This window comes from Eriocheir sinensis, chromosome 26, assembly GCF_024679095.1.
Source record: "Eriocheir sinensis breed Jianghai 21 chromosome 26, ASM2467909v1, whole genome shotgun sequence".
Taxonomy (NCBI): Eukaryota; Metazoa; Arthropoda; class Malacostraca; order Decapoda; family Varunidae; genus Eriocheir; species Eriocheir sinensis.
Genome location: NC_066534.1, coordinates 702,478 through 721,300, shown reverse-complemented (window position 1 = coordinate 721,300; position 18,823 = coordinate 702,478). Strand labels below are relative to the sequence as shown.

At 43.9% G+C, this 18,823-nt stretch overlaps 2 protein-coding genes across 6 annotated transcripts; both read left to right on the top strand.

Annotated features, from left to right (window-relative positions):
* LOC127003664 (uncharacterized) lies at positions 1-17,537 on the top strand. 3 transcript variants are annotated; one of them, XM_050870580.1, is made up of 4 exons: positions 1-344; positions 1,911-2,035; positions 3,530-3,703; positions 9,848-10,063. In XM_050870580.1, the coding sequence occupies exons 2-4, from the start codon at positions 1,926-1,928 to the stop codon at positions 9,933-9,935; spliced, it is 372 nt and encodes a 123-aa protein (XP_050726537.1). In that variant the 5' UTR covers positions 1-344; positions 1,911-1,925; the 3' UTR covers positions 9,936-10,063. The 3 variants fall into 3 exon arrangements, with proteins under 3 accessions (XP_050726537.1, XP_050726536.1, XP_050726538.1); XM_050870579.1 differs by having other exon boundaries at positions 14-337; positions 9,848-10,060; XM_050870581.1 differs by lacking the exon at positions 9,848-10,063 and adding an exon at positions 17,133-17,537 and having other exon boundaries at positions 16-337.
* LOC127003663 (piggyBac transposable element-derived protein 2-like) lies at positions 10,381-18,797 on the top strand. Of its 3 annotated transcripts, none has more exons than XR_007757264.1 (3): positions 10,381-10,544; positions 11,236-14,349; positions 17,850-18,797. XR_007757264.1 is itself a non-coding variant. In XM_050870577.1 (2 exons), the coding sequence occupies exons 1-2, from the start codon at positions 10,529-10,531 to the stop codon at positions 13,137-13,139; spliced, it is 1,920 nt and encodes a 639-aa protein (XP_050726534.1). In that variant the 5' UTR covers positions 10,381-10,528; the 3' UTR covers positions 13,140-15,481. The 3 variants fall into 3 exon arrangements, 1 of the variants encoding a protein (XP_050726534.1); XR_007757263.1 differs by having other exon boundaries at positions 11,236-14,364; positions 17,871-18,797; XM_050870577.1 differs by lacking the exon at positions 17,850-18,797 and having other exon boundaries at positions 11,236-15,481.
* The last annotated feature ends 26 nt before the right edge of the window (positions 18,798-18,823 follow it).

The following is an 18,823-nucleotide window of genomic DNA, read 5'->3' as shown; positions in this document are numbered from 1 at the left end:
TACCGGTACCTGTATATTGTTTTGATTTTTTTAAAGAGCCGCGCGGATTGGTGTCTGGGGGTCGGAGTTTGCTGCTGGGCCTCTCGTGTGTGTGTGTGTGTGTGTGTGTAGCCCGCCCATGACCCAACGCGGCCATCATCCTGCTGACCACCACGAACTTGCCGATGACTGCAGCAGCCCAGCCTTTCGGGCTCTCGAGAACGTGCTTCCATGGTCTTCTCAACGCCCTTAAGCAGGAAGACGTAGGCAGCAGGGCCGGAGCTCTTTGCAGGCAGCAGTGCAACACGGAGTTCTGCTGATATATTATTCTGCTGAACACAAACACGCCGCACACAAGGTAATAGGTCAGTTACTTAACTTAAGGTAATGTTGAAGAAGGGGTAGCCAGGTACTCTTGTACTTACTCACTTGGGTAATTATTGAGAATCACTCCGCGCCTCCAAAATATGATATTATGCCTCCATATTATAGTTAAGGGATGAAATACATGTCCCTTAACAATAATATGAAGGTGGAAAAACTTAAAAGTAAACAAAAAGTGGTAAAGGTCGTGAAAAGGCACATTATACATACGCGCGCTTTGTTTTGGTGGCGGCCATTGGGAAGTGAGCAGTGTTGCCAATGATCCGGTTAGCCATGGTACGCTAGGTTAGCGATGGTACGTTTAGTTAGTCATTAGTCCACGCATGTGAGACCAGGTCCACCACGCGCGGTTATTTTTCTTAGATCACGCACCTTTACCCAAAGGGTTTTGTGAAGGTTTGGGCCGGGTATAGTATCAGATAAAGGTGCGTGTTCTAAAAAAAATAATAACCTGAAAAAATTGCAAAAGTTATCCGATAAATCTTTATCACAGAAACCATCGGGAAGCTTTCTTCTCTAAGTAGTACCAGTAAGACTATTGAAAAGTTGATATAATTTGTTCATATCTGATCCTGCCTCAAGAATTATAGTATGATAATAATTTCTTTTACTCCTACTTATCAAGGGGGCTTCGTGGTGCAGTGGTTAGAACACTCGGCTCACAACTGATAGAGCCCGGGTTCGATTCCCGGGCGGAGTGGAAAAATTTGGGCGGCTTTTCTGATACCCTACGCCCCTGTCCACCCAGCAGTGATTGGGTACCAGGTATTAATCGGGGGTTGTGTCCCGTCTCCTGGGGTCTGTTCCCTTCTATAATTCCTTCCCCTTCTGTCTCTCTCCGGCATATGACCACAGATGTTGCGCCCACTAAACAAAACTTTCCTACTTATCAAGTCATTACAGTATAGCGATTTCTCACATTTTTATAATCCTCCCAGGCCACAACAGACCACTCATTTCTCCGTTTACATTCCTTGCGAAGTTTCTCTCTTTTCAGTGTCAAAATTTCACCTTTAAACCAGAGAGATCCATCCTTGACAGTAATGAACTTCTCTATGATCGGACACACATTGTTATATTGTGTCACCTGATTATAAACGTCAGTAAGACAGTTCACACAATTTGATTTAAATAACAAATCATTATGAACACTCTCTCCAGTCATATCTTCATAAAAATTCTCCAGGAAGGGACCAGAAGGGTGATTTAGAGTGTACAAGATAATGTTTGGAGACAGCCGTGTGTAGTGTATAGTACTGGATATAGGTATTTATTTTTCTGTATTTTCCTGTTTGCCATGAAAGAGTAAGTCACTGCCAGATGGGATGACAACTGCCTCCTAAAGCAAGCTCATCCTTTTCCTTTGTTATCTACAGGGAAGGACAAAAGCCTATGTGTAGTGTATAGTACTGGATAGGTATTTATTTTTCTGTATTTTCCTGTTTGCTGTGAAAAAGTAAGTGTCATTACTTGTATATTAGTCACTGCCAGATGTGGTGACAACTGCCTCCTAAAGCAAGCTCATCCTTTACCTTTGTTATCTGCAGGGAAGGAAGGACGTGATGGAGCCCTTCTTTGACTTTGTGCCGGTGGACGTAAAGGAGGAGCCGGTAGACAACCAAGTGTCATCATTCACCACACAGCAGCCGCCCTCACTGGTGGATAGCGTGAGGTGAGAGCAGTCTTTTCTACCAGGCTTGGCAGGGAATAGCCACTTTTTTTCTTCTTGTTATTTTAAAGAAGGCGGCAGCAGTTCAGGGCCACAACAACAGAGGGGAAGATGGCGCTGCTCAGGCAAATAGTATGGCACATTTCAAGCTTCCAGTACCCGCCACATGCACTGTCATTATAGTCTGTTCACGGAGCATCTGATATAATAGGCTATTTGGTTATTTCCTCGCTAGACCTCCTGCAGATGCATTGTTCAAAATACTACTCCTATGCTGGCAGGACCAATCATGACCAGCTGCTCATTTTTCTTACATCATGACAAATTCTTCCTTCCCTCTCTGTCACTCAATCCTACCTATTTCCTGCCTTATCTTCTCTTATCACAATATTTTCGTTAATTCTTCTTTGCTGAAAGAATACGTGGATATCAGATAAACCATACAAGGAAAGAGTAATGAAAGCCGATGTAAATAAGTAATAGAGAGTGTTAGGGTGAAGAAAGAAAGCGTATACGCAAGAAATAAGGAGACGAAAATTAGCCTGGCCTGCACCACCACCAGCGGCGGCCGGCCAGGCAGCGGGCAGTCATGCGTCGTCGCTGTACTCATCCTTAGAAACCATTCTGTGTTATGCTCATGTCACGTTTTATCTATGATCTGATCGCACCATAGCATTCAGGAGACTTTGCTCTATGAGATGAAATTATTTATTTCAGCCCTGGTTCAAAGACTGATGAGAAAGGCGATGATAAGTAAACCGTGTTATAAATATTTCGGAGTTGTCGTGTGACTTCAACTCATCACATTTCCTTTGTTTTATTTTATCGAGTTTAGATAAACATAACTGAGTTGTGCAATTACTGCTGAGTCCAACGGTACCAACTAAAGTGGTCTGTCGTGAATAAGAGACGAGCTATGACGAAGAAAATACAAGTGTGTAGCGTCACGGTGGACATGTGAGGGAGGGAGGGGTGCAGCCAATCACAGGAGCCGTAACAAACGCTGCCTAGGCACCAGGTGAACAGGCTCCGTCAACAGACTATAGTACATTAATGATGAGAAAAAGAAAACCAAATTCCAATGACTTATCTCTAGATTTGGTAGAAACACAAACAGATTAATTACATGCAAAGCTGATGATGAAATTACCCTTTGAAACTGTACGACTTATTCATTTCAAGAGAAAACTTTTTATCTAACAAAACAATGCATGTCTACTAGTAAATATGGCTACACACCTAAATATCCCTTCCTGTAAAGTACTCAGTCCTATGAAAAGTTACATTGCACTATTTAAATATTGGACTAGTACTAGCCTTTTTATTATATGTTAAGCCTGGCAAGCTACCACCGGGTTAAGTGATTGTTTGACTTCCGTGTTTGTTGTTGTCTTGCATACTTATTTTACTTTTACTTTATTTTTCAATGTGCTCATGCCATATTGTTGTCACTATTTTCCTTAGTGTGACTTTGATGCCTCAATTATCTGTTCACAGCGATCACTCCGAAGATGTCCTCTCCCAGTGTGACGAGACTGCTATCAAGAAGGAGGAGGAGGAGGAGGAGGAGGAGGAGGATGTGTGCGTGAAGGATGAGCCCATTGAAGACTTGGACCCAGCCACTAACTGTACCTTTGTCCCTACGCTGAAGCCCAAGCTACGTAACATCAGGTGAGTACTAATCAAGTTACCTTCCTAGTTCACTCAGCCGGACCCACCTGATCGATGGCAGACAAAAATTGATGCTGGCGGGCTGGCGTTTTTTTGGCTGATTTCTGTCCTGCTTGGCGATTTTTTGGCGTATTTTTGTCAGTCTCCAGTAAATTTAAAATCATCCTTACTACCAAAATGATCTTCGAGGTCATGATTCATAAAACATAGCTTGCTGGCGAGCGACGAGAAGAATGTTCGCACTCAGCTGCTAATGATGACCCTTGCCCGCCCTCACAGCCTGAGTCAGGTCACTCCCTGCCTGCGACCTACCCCCACTTACCCCTGTCCCCCCCTCCCTGCTCCGTCTCCCTTCCCTTTCCCTTTCCTTGCCCTTCTGGAAGTAAATTTCCATATATGTTTATGATATGCGGACATAATAAACAACTCCTGAGTCGTGAAACGGCATATATTGCCAAGAATTTGTGCCGATATCACCAATGTTAGCCCTTTTCACTCAAGTCATATACCGTAAGGACGCGGACCTGGATTTCCCTGAATTATAAAACTATGGAGGAAAATAATTATAGTTATACGTATAGGTTAAAGATAGATTTAATTATATCTCCTATTGCACAGCACAATTCTTATCAAAGTAGCATTTTATTCATTGCCATTAATAACTTATTCAGTATCATGAAATATATATTTGTTTCTTTTATGGGTAATTAGTAGGTATATGGCATTGTTTAGAAATTATAAGGGACCAGTGTAAAATGTTGATACTATATTGTTTTAGGTTTACTTATGTTAATTAATTCTAGAAAAATAAAAATGTTCTGGATATTGAAAAAGTCTACGGATTATGAAAAAGTCTACTGTTATTTTTTTGGAGGGGTGGGTGGGTTGGGGGGGGCGGGTAAGCAAATTGGTCTGGCGGGATTTGGCGGTTTTCGGAGAGGGATGTAGCGGGTTTGCAGTCCCCAGCCTGGCAACTCTGGTGGCCTGCTAGTTGGCCCCAACCCAGGTGTGTTGTCATCTTAGTTGGCTCATACTGTACCCCGGAACTCATCTCTCTTCCACCCTAGAGAGTTTCACTACAGGACGGCTTGTAGTAGGTAGCTTTGAGATGCCTGGTGATGACTGGAAGTGGGGTATGGATAGGAATGTACAATACTACCTTGATTGTGTTGAGGGGGATTTGTTCTTGGCAAACCCCTTCTTCCAGCACAAGCCAATTCACACTAGGTAGACAAGGGGAGACATGAGGAGTGTAATAGATTATATACAGACTGTTGCTAACTGCATGCCTCCCCCCCTCCCGCGGCCCCGCTGCACACGACTTTCTACTCATGCTCATCCCTTTACTGTCCAAACCCCTTATGCACGAGTTAACCTGCATTTTCACTCTTTCATCCCTATACTGTCCAAGCCCCTTACGCAAGAGTTAACCTGCATCTTCACTCTTTCATCCCTCACGCTGGTAAACTCTGGAACAATCTTCCTTCATCTGTATTTCCTCCTGCCTACGACTTGAACTCTTTCAAGAGGAGGGTATCAGGACACCTCTCCTCCCGAAATTGACCTCTCTTTCGGCCACCTCTTTGGATTATTTTTGGGAGCAGCGAGTAGCGGGCTTTTTTTTTATTATTGTTTCCTTTTTTTGTGCCCTTGAGCTGTCTCCTTTGTTGTAAAAAAAAAATATATATATAGCTGTGGATACCAGGTTGAGACAGGATGTAATTGATGCACAAGTTGTGGGAGGAACTTATCTCCCCAAACAGTATTTACCCAGCCCCCACAAGTCCCCAATGCAGTCCCCCAGTCTCAGCCCCAATTATCTTTTTCCTGGGGAGTCAAAGACATTATATATAAGTGTTTTCCCTTCCTGTCTCACCCCTCAGTCCCTTAAAACCCACCATGCAGTCCCAAGTTTAACTGATCTGAGCACTTCATGGGAGTATCCAAAATTAGAATGAAAGAGAAATGGAAATTGAGAGGGAGTGGGAAGAGGGAAAAGGGTATGAAAGAACTGTCAGGTGAGAGATCGTGCATCAGTGGCCTCAGGGAAGGATGTGTATAGGAGAAAAGTGGAGGAATTTTTTTTCTTATTTTTTATTTGTTTATTTATTTTTTTTACGTCGTGGCCTATTGCGCCGGTAGACTTCTTCCCGGTGGATTCTGATGGTCGGCCCAAGGCTTTTTCCCGGTGGATCCTGATGTTCGGCCCAAGGCTTCTTCACGGTGGGGCCTGATGTTCGGCCCAAGGCTTCTTCCCGGTGGGGCCTGATGGTCGGCCCAGCCCGTTCTGGTGCAGGCGAGTGTTTATAGTGCCGCCATCTTGCACTGGCTCATGCTGCCCTCCCGGAGCTCATCTTTGATCCTAGAATCTAGAGTCCGGGTTGAAAGGTGGTCTACTGGACAGCATGTGGGTAGAAATACTTGGAAGAGGAAGAGTCGGGATGGAACACAGTGCAGGCGTGAATGGGGTCTTCGGGATGTTTAACCCCGGATCACCAGGGTTCCGAATATTACTGTATAACGCGCACCGACATATAAAGGGGCTATTACACTGGGCAAATTTTCTGTGGATCTTAAGTCAAACCACGATTTCCGCTGGCGTGGTTCTCCTATTTCCGTGGTTTTCTGACGCGTCCACGGTCTTCCAAAGCTACGGTAGATTTCACCGAAGGACGACGGTATTACTCATCATCATCATCAGTGATAACAAGAAACAAATGAGAACCACGCCAGCGGAAATTGTGGTTTGACTGAAGATCCACGTATAATTTGTCCAGTGTAATAGCCCCTTAACGTGCACCCCAAACTTTATGGCAACAATTTTGGAAAGAAAAAAAAGTTCTGAAAATGCTCAGAAATATGTACGGTTAACCCGGGGATCATGTTTCTTAATGGTCCCTCCAAGCGAGAAAAATGAGAAAAAATCACCCTCACACAAGCCATTTCATAATATATATCAAAGCATTTGTGATCAGTTTATGTATCATCTATTTTGGGGGGTTTATATCATGGCACAAATTTGACCTGTCACTGCTACACGGTAAAGCCACAAATTTGGCCGTCGCTGCTACACGGTAAAACCACAAATTTGGCCCGTCGCTGCTACACGGTAAAACCACAAATTTGGCCCGTCGCTGCTACACGGTAAAACCACAAATTTGGCCCGTCGCTGCTACACGGTAAAGCCACAAATTTGGCCCGTCGCTGCTACATGGTAAAGCCACAAATTTGGCCCGTCGCTGCTACACAGTAAAGCCACAAATTTGGCCCGTCGCTGCTACACAGTAAAGCCACAAATTTGGCCTGTCACTGCTGCACGGTAAAGCCACAAATTTGGCCCGTCGCTGCTACACGGTAAAGCCACAAATTTGGCCTGTCGCTGCTACACGGTAAAGCCACAAATTTGGCCCGTCGCTGCTACACGGTAAAGCCACAAATTTGGCCCGTCGCTGCTACACGGTAAAGCCACAAATTTGGCCCCTCGCTGCTACCACCGGGTTAAAGAACACTGACGATGTACAGTTTCCCGAAATTTATATATTTTTGGTGTAACCTGTACTGCTTGAATTGACAAGTGTCCTTGAGTAAAGCAATGAAAATGACGGTCGGGCTGGTGTTGTGAGAAATACATCCCCGTACATACTGATGATGCACAGCTTCTGATATCATAATAAGCATATTATTCCCACAATCACTCGTAGGTTATGACAGACAACTAGGCAAGACACAATTCACATGGTTCTGGTGACACGCGGCATGCAGCTGTTTGTTGTGTGGGTGTGGTTGTGTGGTTTTCAAACAATGCAAATGGCGGCCGGGCTGGTACTGCGCGAAATAACTCCTCGTACAAGACTCATGATGTACAGTTTCTGATATCATATTTACCCCATTATTCTCACTAATATTAATAATTAAAAATGAACACATGGATATTTTTTTTCTAATGATTTTTTATGTAGCTTGTACTGCTTGAATTGGCAAGTGCTCCTTAGTCATTCAAAACAAAGCGAATGGTGGCCGGGTCGTGTCGGCTCCCGGGCCCCGACGGAAAAAAGGGATAACAGCAAGGCATGGATGATCTTCCATTGATTTCATTTATATACTGGTGTAACAGCCCCGGGTTCGACCCCTGGCCATCACCTGTTGAAAAATAAAAAAAGGGAGGAAGAGGAAGAATAGTGACGCTATTATTCCTCAGCCTCACAGAGAGTGTACGCTGGGTTTGATTCCCTGCTGTTCCCTCTCTGTAAGCTGCCACCAGGAGGTTGTAATATGGCACAACCCCCAAAGCCTGTAAGCGAGGAACGGCAGTTCTGTGAACCAGGTGGGACGGAACTAAACTAACTGGTTAGTTCCCAGACTCTCCCTGCCCTGGCAGGCCAGGAAACACTTGACCTTAACAACTGTCCCACCTGGTAGATAGTGTCCGTCACTCCCCAGCTTACTATGGGTTGTTCCTTGAGGTAGATGGTATCCTCAGTCCCAAGTTTGGTAGTGTGGGGTCGTGGTTACCTTCGGAGGTCGTGGCGGGGGAGATTGCGAGACTGCACCGTAGGCTAGGAAGGCTGTATGCATTAATACAGGACATAGGCAGAAGACAATTTATTGGTTTGCTTCCCAAGTTCCCTTCCCCCTAACAATAATCCTCACTCCCGATGGGAGGGTAGCATGTTTTGGTTAATACAAAATTGAAAATCTTTCTTCTAATCCCTAACATCCTTATGGATAAATGCTACACACGAGAGAGATGAACATATGTAGGTATATATCACAGGGCTACCGCCCGATTGACTAGACAATCCGATTTCAACTTCCTGCATCGGCGTGCACACACACAAAAAACACTCATAAAAAAATAGGAAGAAAAGAGTTTAGTATGAGGGAAAGATCAGACTGTCACAGCTAAAGGGGGGGGGTTGACGTCACTGTTAGCCCCTCGTCCACACAGCGGGTGCCCCTTACCCGTTTGACACAATTCCCTCAGCTGGTGGAGGCCTGAGATTTACACAATATGCTGTTGTGCCGTGCCTAAAGGGGGGGTTTTGGAGCCGTTTACTCCCATCACAAGCCTGCTGGTCTCGGGGGCGGCAGGGACTGGAGTGTCTCGCCCTTACCTTTGCTCAGTTCAGGCACTCATGACTGAGGGCATGACCCTTGTTAACCCCCATGGCGTCGGAACATTTCCCACCCGTGACCCCCCCCAGCATCGGCACTTTTCAAAATTTTTTTTTCTCCCATTATGTCAGAAATGCTGAAAAGACATAGGTTTAAGTCATGAAAAGTGTCAAAAATGACATCTGAGTCACGGTGTGTGTCGTAAATTGTCGCGTCGTATATGTACGACGCCGACGCTGGGAAGGTGACTCAGCCTGTGTAGTACATGTACGACGCCGACGCTGTGAGGGTTAACCACTGGCGTCTGGGTCCATTTCCCGACTCTCAATTGGGCGGCTTCAAGATGGTGGGCCCTCGCCTTCCCTACCCCTGGACACCGGCCTTCAGCTGTCTCTCGCCACCTGCCGTGCGGGAAGGTTAAGTCCAGAATGAATCACTAATGAACGTCGGCTAGGGCTATCTCTCACTCCCAGGCACTCAGGACTCTAGCGAGCTGTGAGCTTACCTGCTGTGTGGTAAGGTTAAGTCCAGAATGAATCACTAATGAACATCGGCTAGGGCTATCTCTCACTCCCAGGCACTCAGGACTCTAGCGATCTGTGAGCTTACCTGCCGTGCGGGAAGGTTAAGTCCAGAATGAATCACTAATGAACATCGGCTAGGGCTATCTCTCACTTCCAGGCACTCAGGACTCTAGCGAGCTGTGAGCTTACCTGCCGTGCGGGAAGGTTAAGTCCAGAATGAATCTGGCCAGCTGGCGCGGTTGCCTGGTTACCTTTGCTTCTGACGTGGCCTTCACCAGGTTCCAACACTCTCCCTTCTCGCCTTTCAGCTTGGCACATTAACCCTATTTCGTGTTTCTCATCGATATCGGTACGTTTCACGCTTACACCAGTTAGTCATAAAAAAATTGTTTTCTTTCGCGAAGTGAGTACGTCGTTTTCTTTGTATTTGTTCCTGTAACTAAAATATTTAAGGTATATCTCAATAGATGGCGTTCGCGCCAACTCTATGGATGTTTTTTACCAGTACATGGTGCCGTCACGTAGGGGGTGGACGCGCTGCGCATCCTTCCACAATTATGGCTCAACCCTCAACCTCAGGTAAGTGTTATTGATACCCAATAATTACATGTTATTTGCTAGTGTATGATGAGTTATTCAGTTGGTGCATATTCGCTTTAGTGATGATAGTCAGGAAATGACGGATCAAATTTTAAACGTTACGATATCGGTGACTTGTGTACAGAACCCATGTTGGCGTGATTTTCAAACGTTTCGATATCGATTTTTTTTTGCTTTAAGTGTACCATATTGTTGTACTCACCAACCGCATATCAAAAAATAACGACTCTGAAACGTGACGATATCGGTGACTTGTGTATAAGACACATTATTATCACCTTATGCGTGCCGATATCGACGAAGAGTGTTATATATTGCAATAAGATTCCAGACTACTCATGTTCATCACTACGATAATTTTATGAAATATTATACTGTTGCTCTAATTACGTTTCTGTTTCTTCCAGGCGGCATAGATCCTACAAATTTTTAGGACAGTCTTCCGTAGCGCCCTAGGTGCATAGATTATGCCTGTAGAGATGAGCCCCGCTCTGACTCAGAATATTCAGATACTGAGGATGTGGAAGACAGTGGTGATGAATATCTACTCACCCAAGATGATGAAGCCCAGTTCAGGCACGATTTGATGCTTGATTTTCAAGGTAAAAATCTCTCTCTCTCTCTCTCTCTCTCTCTCTCTCTCTCTCTCTCTCTCTCTCTCTCTCTCTCTCTCTCTCTCTCTCTCTCTCTCTCTCTCTCTCTCTCTCTCTCTCTCTCTCTCTCTCTCTCTCTCTCTCTCTCTCTCTCTCTCTCTCTCTCTCTCTCTCTCTCTCTCTCTCTCTCTCTCTCTCTCTCTCTCTCTCTCTCTCTCTCTCTCTCTCTCTCTCTCTCTCTCTCTCTCTCTCTCTCTCTCTCTCTCTCTCTCTCTCTCTCTCTCTCTCTCTCTCTCTCTCTCTCTCTCTCTCTCTCTCTCTCTCTCTCTCTCTCTCTCTCTCTCTCTCTCTCTCTCTCTCTCTCTCTCTCTCTCTCTCTCTCTCTCTCTCTCTCTCTCTCTCTCTCTCTCTCTCTCTCTCTCTCTCTCTCTCTCTCTCTCTCTCTCTCTCTCTCTCTCTCTCTCTCTCTCTCTCTCTCTCTCTCTCTCTCTCTATCTCTCTCTCTCTCTCTCTCTCTCTCTCTCTCTCTCTCTCTCTCTCTCTCTCTCTCTCTCTCTCTCTCTCTCTCTCTCTCTCTCTCTCTCTCTCTCTCTCTCTCTCTCTCTCTCTCTCAGTTGAGCTCATATCCTAAATGTAGATTTAATTTTTATCAGTGTGTAATATGTTGATGTCTAACATGTAAATTTTTCTTACGTTGCAGATGAAGAGAAGGTTGTCACTGGGCGATCAAGAAGAAGAACGCTGCTTCCTTTGGACTCTGTTGCATTACCTTCAGAAGCACCTGCAGCTAATGAGGCAACACAAGAAAGACTTGCCCTTCTTACCTATGCTAAACAGAATAAAGACACTAAAGATGTTGACTGTAATACTGCTGCAAATGATATCAGTGTTCATGGACATGATAATTCTTCAGACGTAACAGTCACCACACCTTCAGTAGTTCATGTTTCTGAGGTGGAAAGGGATGAGGAGGTAGAAGATTATAGTAACCTGAAGCACAAAATTAATTGGAAACAGTGTGATCCTAATGAGAATAATGAAAAAAATATTCCAGAGTTTAGGGGTTATATATCAGGCAGAGATAATGCATTACAACCAGTAGAATATTTCAGGCAGTTCTTTGATAGAGAATTACTGACACTAATATGTAAAGAGAGCAATAGATATGCCTTGCAATGTGACCCAAGCAAACCACTTTCTCTAACAGTAGAAGAGCTAGAGGTATTTTTAGGCATTTGTATCTACATGAGTATCGTTAAAATGACCAGCCATCGTAGATACTGGACTTCTGATGCAAACCTTAGGGCTGTAATAGACTACATGTCCTGTGCTAGGTGGGAAAAAATCAAGTCATGTATTCACTTCGCAGATAATTCACAGTGCCCTGCCAAAGGAACGCCAGAATATGACAAACTGTACAAAGTTAAGCCACTTTTGAACCACCTAAATTCCAAGTACAATATGATCCCTATGGATAAGAATGTGTGCGTGGATGAACAAATGATACCATATAAAGGAACAAGAGGTCCAAGATATTACATCAAAGGAAAGCCCAACCCTTGGGGTTTCAAAGTATGGACTCTTGCTGATAACCATGGCATTGTACACAATTTTGAAGTTTGTGTTGGATCAACTCCTAAGGTCGATGGATTCCCTGATTTGAAATCCAGTGCTAATACTGTGTGCAAATTAGCATCAATTATTCCTACCCACAAGAACCATAGACTTTACATGGATAACTTGTTCTCAACAATTCCCTTGTATTTTGAGATGTATAAAAGAGGAATACTATGCATGGGAACTGTTCGCACCAATAGGCTTTCTGGATTGAGAATGATACCTGATAAAGATTTGAAGGCAAAAGGAAAGTCTGCTTTTGTAGAATATGATGGAAAAGTAGAAACTTGTCCAGAGAGTGTAAGGGTTGTTCGGTGGAATGACAGCAACTTATGTACCATCATGTCTACCATGGGATCTGCTCAGCCAGTCACAAATATACCTCGTTGGGATAAATCAGTATCCACAACAGAAAAAACTCAAGTAAACTGCCCTGCTCTCATCAAACACTACAATGCAAACATGGGGGGAGTAGATAAAATGGATGCACTCATTGCATTTTATAGAATGTTTTTTAGATCTAAAAAATGGTACCACAGAATATTCTTTCATTTTGCAGATCTTAGCATTTGTAATGCCTGGCTGCTATACAGAAGGGACATCCAGGCTTTGGATGCACGTGCAAAATATTTGAACCTCCATGATTTCAAATTAGTATTGTCTTCATGTCTGAGGATGCAAGACAAACCTTTATCAGGAAAACGAAGAGGTCGACCATCAAGTGCATCAGTCGATGAAAGACTGGTAGAAAAGAAGCAAAAAGGCCACAACACAAAACCAATTCCACCAAAGCCAGTAAGAGAAGACCAGATTGGACATTTCCCAATCAATGTTCCTAAAAGAGGGAGATGCAAAAACCCATCCTGCAAATCATCTCCTGTAACATGGTGCCTAAAGTGCCAAGTATACCTTTGCAGCACCAGTGAGAAGAGATGTTTCCTTGAGTTTCATGGAGTTCAGTATGATTTGAAAGATCTGCCACAGTAGAAATGCACCAGAATTTCAGTTTTCGTTTGCTTCTATGTATTTTGTTTTCTTTTACTTATTTTTGAGTGCATACATTGATTGATCTGCAGGAGTGAAAAAATATGAAAATCTCCAGTAATAAAGAGATCTGAAATATTTATCTCAGAACAAAGGAATTTATATTTTATGTTATGCAAAACAAAGAATGTGATGTAATTGAGTTGAACAATTAATTATTTATTATTATATATATTTTCAGTTTTAGGATAACCATTTGAATTTAGGTTCACACCTCATTATATTTTATGTTTACTTTGAAATAATTTCTTATTAAAATCAGTATAAAAAAAATGTACTTCTTCCTTTAGTGTAATACTGAATATTGCTACAATGATAAGAAAACGGAAGGTATTGATGTGAAATTTTCAAATTTGTATTAAATAGATAACAAAAACATATTGCAATTATCATTTTTCATTCAAACAATTTTTTTCAGTAAGAATGCACATTTGATAAATTCACTATATTTTTAAAAATATTTTAGAAATTACAGCGGTACACGGATATCACCGATATGGGAACGTTTCAGTAATTCCCACAATGCCACTTTTTTTCACAAAATAATCAATTGATATTTACAACAAAGGGAAATGTTCTGCTAATACAACACTGAAATTTTTTTTTCTCTGTGAAATCAAAATGCATGCGATAAAGGGTTAATCTATCCTTCCTCTGCCTTTCTGAGGTTGTCTTTTTGTGTGTTAATTCTAAACTTAATTTTCCCTTATTTTCTAGGACGTAACGTATAAATATATATAAAAGCGAGTGGATTCATATCATGGGTGCCAACCCAAGCTGTGGTTCGTATTTCTCGTTCTCTTCCCTTACCGACTTAAATCATTTTAACCGCTACGGGTATTGTTTCAGCTGAGGAGAAACTGGATTCGGTAAATAACCATGGCCATGTACAAGGGGGTATTCACAATTTTCCCAGTTGGCTTTTAACTGGCTTCCGCGGTGTTGGTGTGCCGGCGGGTACGTTACACAGGTAACTCTGGATTTATGCGAGTATTGTGTCCTTGAAGAGGTGGTGTAAATCCAAAACAATGTAGTAAATCCAACAAGAGGTAGGTTTGTACCTTTATTGCCTACTGTATCACTCTGACTCCTCTCCCTCTCGTGGTTCCTCCTCTGGCTGCCCTTCCCCTCGTGGTAGCACAGCAGCGAGGGTGTTGTTGTTGTTGTTGTTGAGTAGCGTGGGTACTGTATTGTTGTTCAAGTGGCGCGCGGGAAGAACTGAGCTCAGCTGTGTGAGTCCAGTTGCGTGAGACATCTGGTGGACACTCCACAAAATATTGCGTATAAGTGGAAAAAAACGTGTAAATTAAACATTTATTGGGATTTTGGACCACGCGTTATTTAAAAAACGCGTAAACCAAACTCGCGTAAATTGAGAGTTACCTGTATAGTAGTTATTTGATCGCCCTGTATTCTATGGTAACATATTGTAAGACAGCTATGGACTACGAAGGATCATAAACAATAATAAAAGTAAGTTTGCAGTTGTTATTGGACAAGACGAAAAAAACAGACCCTTAAAAACACCCCAAAGAAGAAAAAAAATAAATAAAGATTTGTACATTTGGCGTATAGTGCGCAGGGGTAAACTTTGAGGTATTCTTATGTGAAAAAGGTGGGCGCTATATGCCGCAAAATACGGTATGTTACTTATTAATCTATAACCACAGAGCGTGTATAATCAGGCAAATAAGCAAAGATTGAATTATACCACGGCAGGCGCTTGCCCTTATGTATTCTGGGCCTACTAAATGTCTCCGTCTCTCTGTTCCTTGTGTTCCTGGGAGGCTTCGTGGTGCAGTGGTTAGCACACTCAGCTCACAACCGAGAGACTCCGGGTTCGATTCCCGGGCGGAGTGGAAAGATTTGGGCGGCTTTTCCGATACCCTACGCCCCTGTCCACCCAGCAGTGAATGGGTACCAGGTATTAATCTGGGGTTGTGTCTCGTCTCCTGGGGTCTGTTGCCTTCTCCTATAATTCCTTCCCCTCCTGTCTCTCTCCGGCATATGACCACAGATGTTGCGCCCACTAAACAAAACTTTCCAACTTTTCCCTTCTCCTATAATTCCTTCCCCTTCTGTCTCTCTCAGGCATATGACCACAGATGTTGCGCCCACTAAACAAAACTTTCCAACTGTTCCCTTCTCCTATAATTCCTCCCCCTTCTGTCTCTTTCTGGCATATGACCACAGATGTTGCGCTGACTAAACAAAACTTTCCAACTGTTCCCTTCTCCTATAATTTCTTCCCCTTCTGTCTCTCTCTGGCATATGACCACAGATGTTGCGCCCACTAAACAAAACTTTCAAACTGTTCACTTCTCCTCTAATTCCTTCCCTCCTGTCTCTCTCCAGCATATGACCACAGATGTTAAGCCCACTAAACAAAACTTTCCAACTGTTCCTTCTCCTATAATTCCTTCCTCCTGTCTCTCTCCAGCATATGACCACAGATGTTAGCCCACTAAACAAAACTTTCCAACTGTTCCCTTCTCCTATAATTCCTTCCCCTCCTGTCTCTCTCCAGCATATGACCACAGATGTTGCGCCCACTGAACCAAACTTTCCAACTTCCTTGTGGTCCTCTGGGTGGAGCTCATACAGAGGCAGACAGTGAGGCCGAGAAGGGACGTCCACCCTTCACTGTTGCTGTCTTGCTCTTCCTCGCCTCCTCCGAGCACCCCGTCATACATGTTGAATCATCAGAAATGCTCATGTGGCTGCGTCAACCCTGCCATATGTTCTTTGTTTGCTATGGAGACAATACTGAAATGCTGGCTTGGCACCTTCAACGCTGAGCTGCCGTGAAGCACCATGACGCACCACAGCCAAAGTCTCTGTTCTCGTTCTCTGCACCGTCGTTTATTCGTCTCATTATTTATTATTTATCTTATTTCTCATACTTTCCCTTTCACCTTCCACTGATCATTCATTCCGCCTTCTGGCAGTAACAGGGAATGAACAACAGAAAGAGAGTGGGAGATAGGACAGAACCCTGTGAGACACCACTGTTAATAGGTTTAGGGGAAGAGCAGTGACCGTCTACCACGGCAGAAATAGAACAGTCAGAAAGGAAACTGGAGATAAAGGTACAGAGAGAAGGATAGAAACCGTAGGAGGGTAGTTTAGAAAGCAAGACTTGTGCCAGACCTTATCAAAGGCTTTTGATATGTCCAGCTTAATAGCAAAGGTTTCACCGAAACGGTTAAGAGCGGATGACCAAGAGTCAGTTAAGAAGGCTAGGAGATCACCAGTAGAACGCCCCTTGCGGAACCCATACTGGCGATCAGAGATAAGGTCAAAAGTGGATAGATGCTTAAGAAACTTTTGGTTAAGGATTGATTCAAAAGCTTTAGATAGACAGGAAAGTAAAGCTATTGGAGCGGTCACCCTTCTTAGGCACAGGCTGTACAAAGGCATACTTCCAGCAGGGTATCAGGGCACCTCTCCTCCCGAAATTGACCTCTCTTTCAGCCACTCCTCTAACTCTTTTTAGGAGCAGTGAGTAGTGGGCTTTTTTTTTTTTAATTTGTTGCCTTTTTCTTAATGCCCTTGAACTGACTCCTCTGCTGTAAAAAAAAAAAAAAAAGGAAGGAAAGGTAGATGTTGACAGGACAATAGGAGGCACTCGGTGGGCTTCATCCTAGTGCTCTCCCAGGCTTGGTGACGTCATGTGCAGTTTGGAGAATTCCTTGGGTGTGTTTCATCACTTCCAGGTAGGATAGGAAGCGGTCTTGGGAGAAACCAGCGTTGCCAATCTTCCGCGTCGCTTTGACGTTCAATATGTCTTCAGTTAACCTAAAGTACACTTCCTATGTATAATTATGGAATTGTAAATATAAACAATTGATATTTAGTTGAAATACGGCGATAGTATCTTCATTATAAGGAATATGTTTTTTTTATTTTTTTATTTTTTTACGTCTATGCCTATAGCGTTGGCAGGCTTGCTTGAGGGGCCTGGATGGTGTTCAGCCTCAGCCCGTCATGGCGCAGGCAAGTGTTTATAGTGGCGCCATCTTCTCTTGGCTCATGCTGCCCCCCGGAACTCCTTCTTGATTCACTTGGACGGTTTCCTCTAGAGTCCGGGTTGATGGGTGGTCTTCAGGACAGCATGTGGGTAGTTTTAAGCCACTCGGCGGTGACTGAAAAATCCCAGGTGGTAGCGTGGGGATTTGAACCTGCGTCGTCCATCACGCGGTGAATGTGGGCCCAGCACGGTACCACTCAGCCGCCGGCATCTGCATCTTCAATGGCACGGCGCTGTAAACAAACATTTGGCTGAGCAGCGCCCCGCCTACACACAGGCCTCAACACTTCCTTCATCACCCTGGAGAGGCGCAGATATCTCATCTGTGCAGTCACCTACTAACCACGCCACTGAAACAGGTAGGCTTGAGAACTTGATCTAGGAGTGTTATGTCTGGTCTGGAGGAAAGGGGAGAGGACATAGCAAGAGGAGGGGAGGTTGAAATACAGGTAACTCTTGATTTGCGAGTATTGTGTCCTTGAAGAGGTGGCGTAAATCCAAAACAATGTAGTAAATCCAACAAGAGGTAGGTTTGTACCTTTGCCTACTGTATCACTCTGACTCCTCTCCTCTCGTGGTTCCTCCTCTGGCTGCCCTTCCCCTCGTGGTAGCACAGCAGCGAGGGTGTTGTTGTTGTTGCTGAGTAGCGTGGGTACTGTATTGTTGTTCAAGTGGCGCGCGGGAAGAACTGAGCTCAGCTGTGTGGCCGTGTGAGTCCAGTTGCGTGAGACATCTGGTGGACACTCCATAAAATATCACGTATAAATGAAAAAACGTGTAAATTAAACATTTATTTGGATTTTGGACCACGCGTTATTTAAAAAACGCGTAAACCAAATTCACGTAAATCGAGAGTTACCTGTACCTCATTATCCTTGAATTTATCCAACCTCTTCTTGAATGTATCTTTGGTCTCGGCACCCAAGTCTGTTCCACTCATCCACCACTCTGTTGGTAAACCAATTCTTGCCTGTTCTTGTCTGTTGAATCAGGAGGTGAAATGTTTCTCTTTTGCAGTATTACTTTGTATTTTTCAGTCAATCTCCTGAAATTGCATGTCAATGAACTTATTAACAGTGATTCACTAAGTCTATATATACCAAGTCAAGTCACTCTGCTTCAAAACTGCGACTGGTACGTGCAGGAGGCGGTTTTGGGGCGGAGCAGCGGGATGACGTGACTTGGAGCCCCCCAAAAATACCCGCCAGTTCAGGGGTGACTAAAGTTGGGGCAGTGTGTGCACTCTGGATGTGCATTCTCGCCTTCTTTCACAGTGCGTTCAGGCAAGCCACTGACGAAAAAATATGTCTTTTTATTGTGCTATTGCGTGACTGTAATTCCAATGCCTACAAACGGCGGTGTGGGGTGTGAGGGAGGGCATGTTGAAGTGATTGATTTAAATTAGTCTGCCTTTCCTTGTTCTCTCTAAATCCCTGTTTCTACATTCTCTAGTTTGGCTCCAAGCAGTGTCACGCATAAACCACGCCTCGGCCGTGTCTCCTCCCACAAACCTGCATAGGACTTGACTTGCTGTATATATAGACTTAGGTGATTCAGTTCTACCAGCTTCAAACTTTCCCTTTAGTTGTAGGCTGAC

Coding starts and splice junctions, on each gene's coding strand:
- LOC127003664 (XM_050870580.1), top strand. CDS start 1,926: ATGGAGCCCTTCTTTGACTTTGTGCCGGTGGACGTAAAGGAGGAGCCG. Junction 2,036..3,529: donor TCACTGGTGGATAGCGTGAG/GTGAGAGCAGTC, acceptor ATCTGTTCACAG/CGATCACTCCGAAGATGTCC. Junction 3,704..9,847: donor CCCAAGCTACGTAACATCAG/GTGAGTACTAAT, acceptor GTTTTTTACCAG/TACATGGTGCCGTCACGTAG.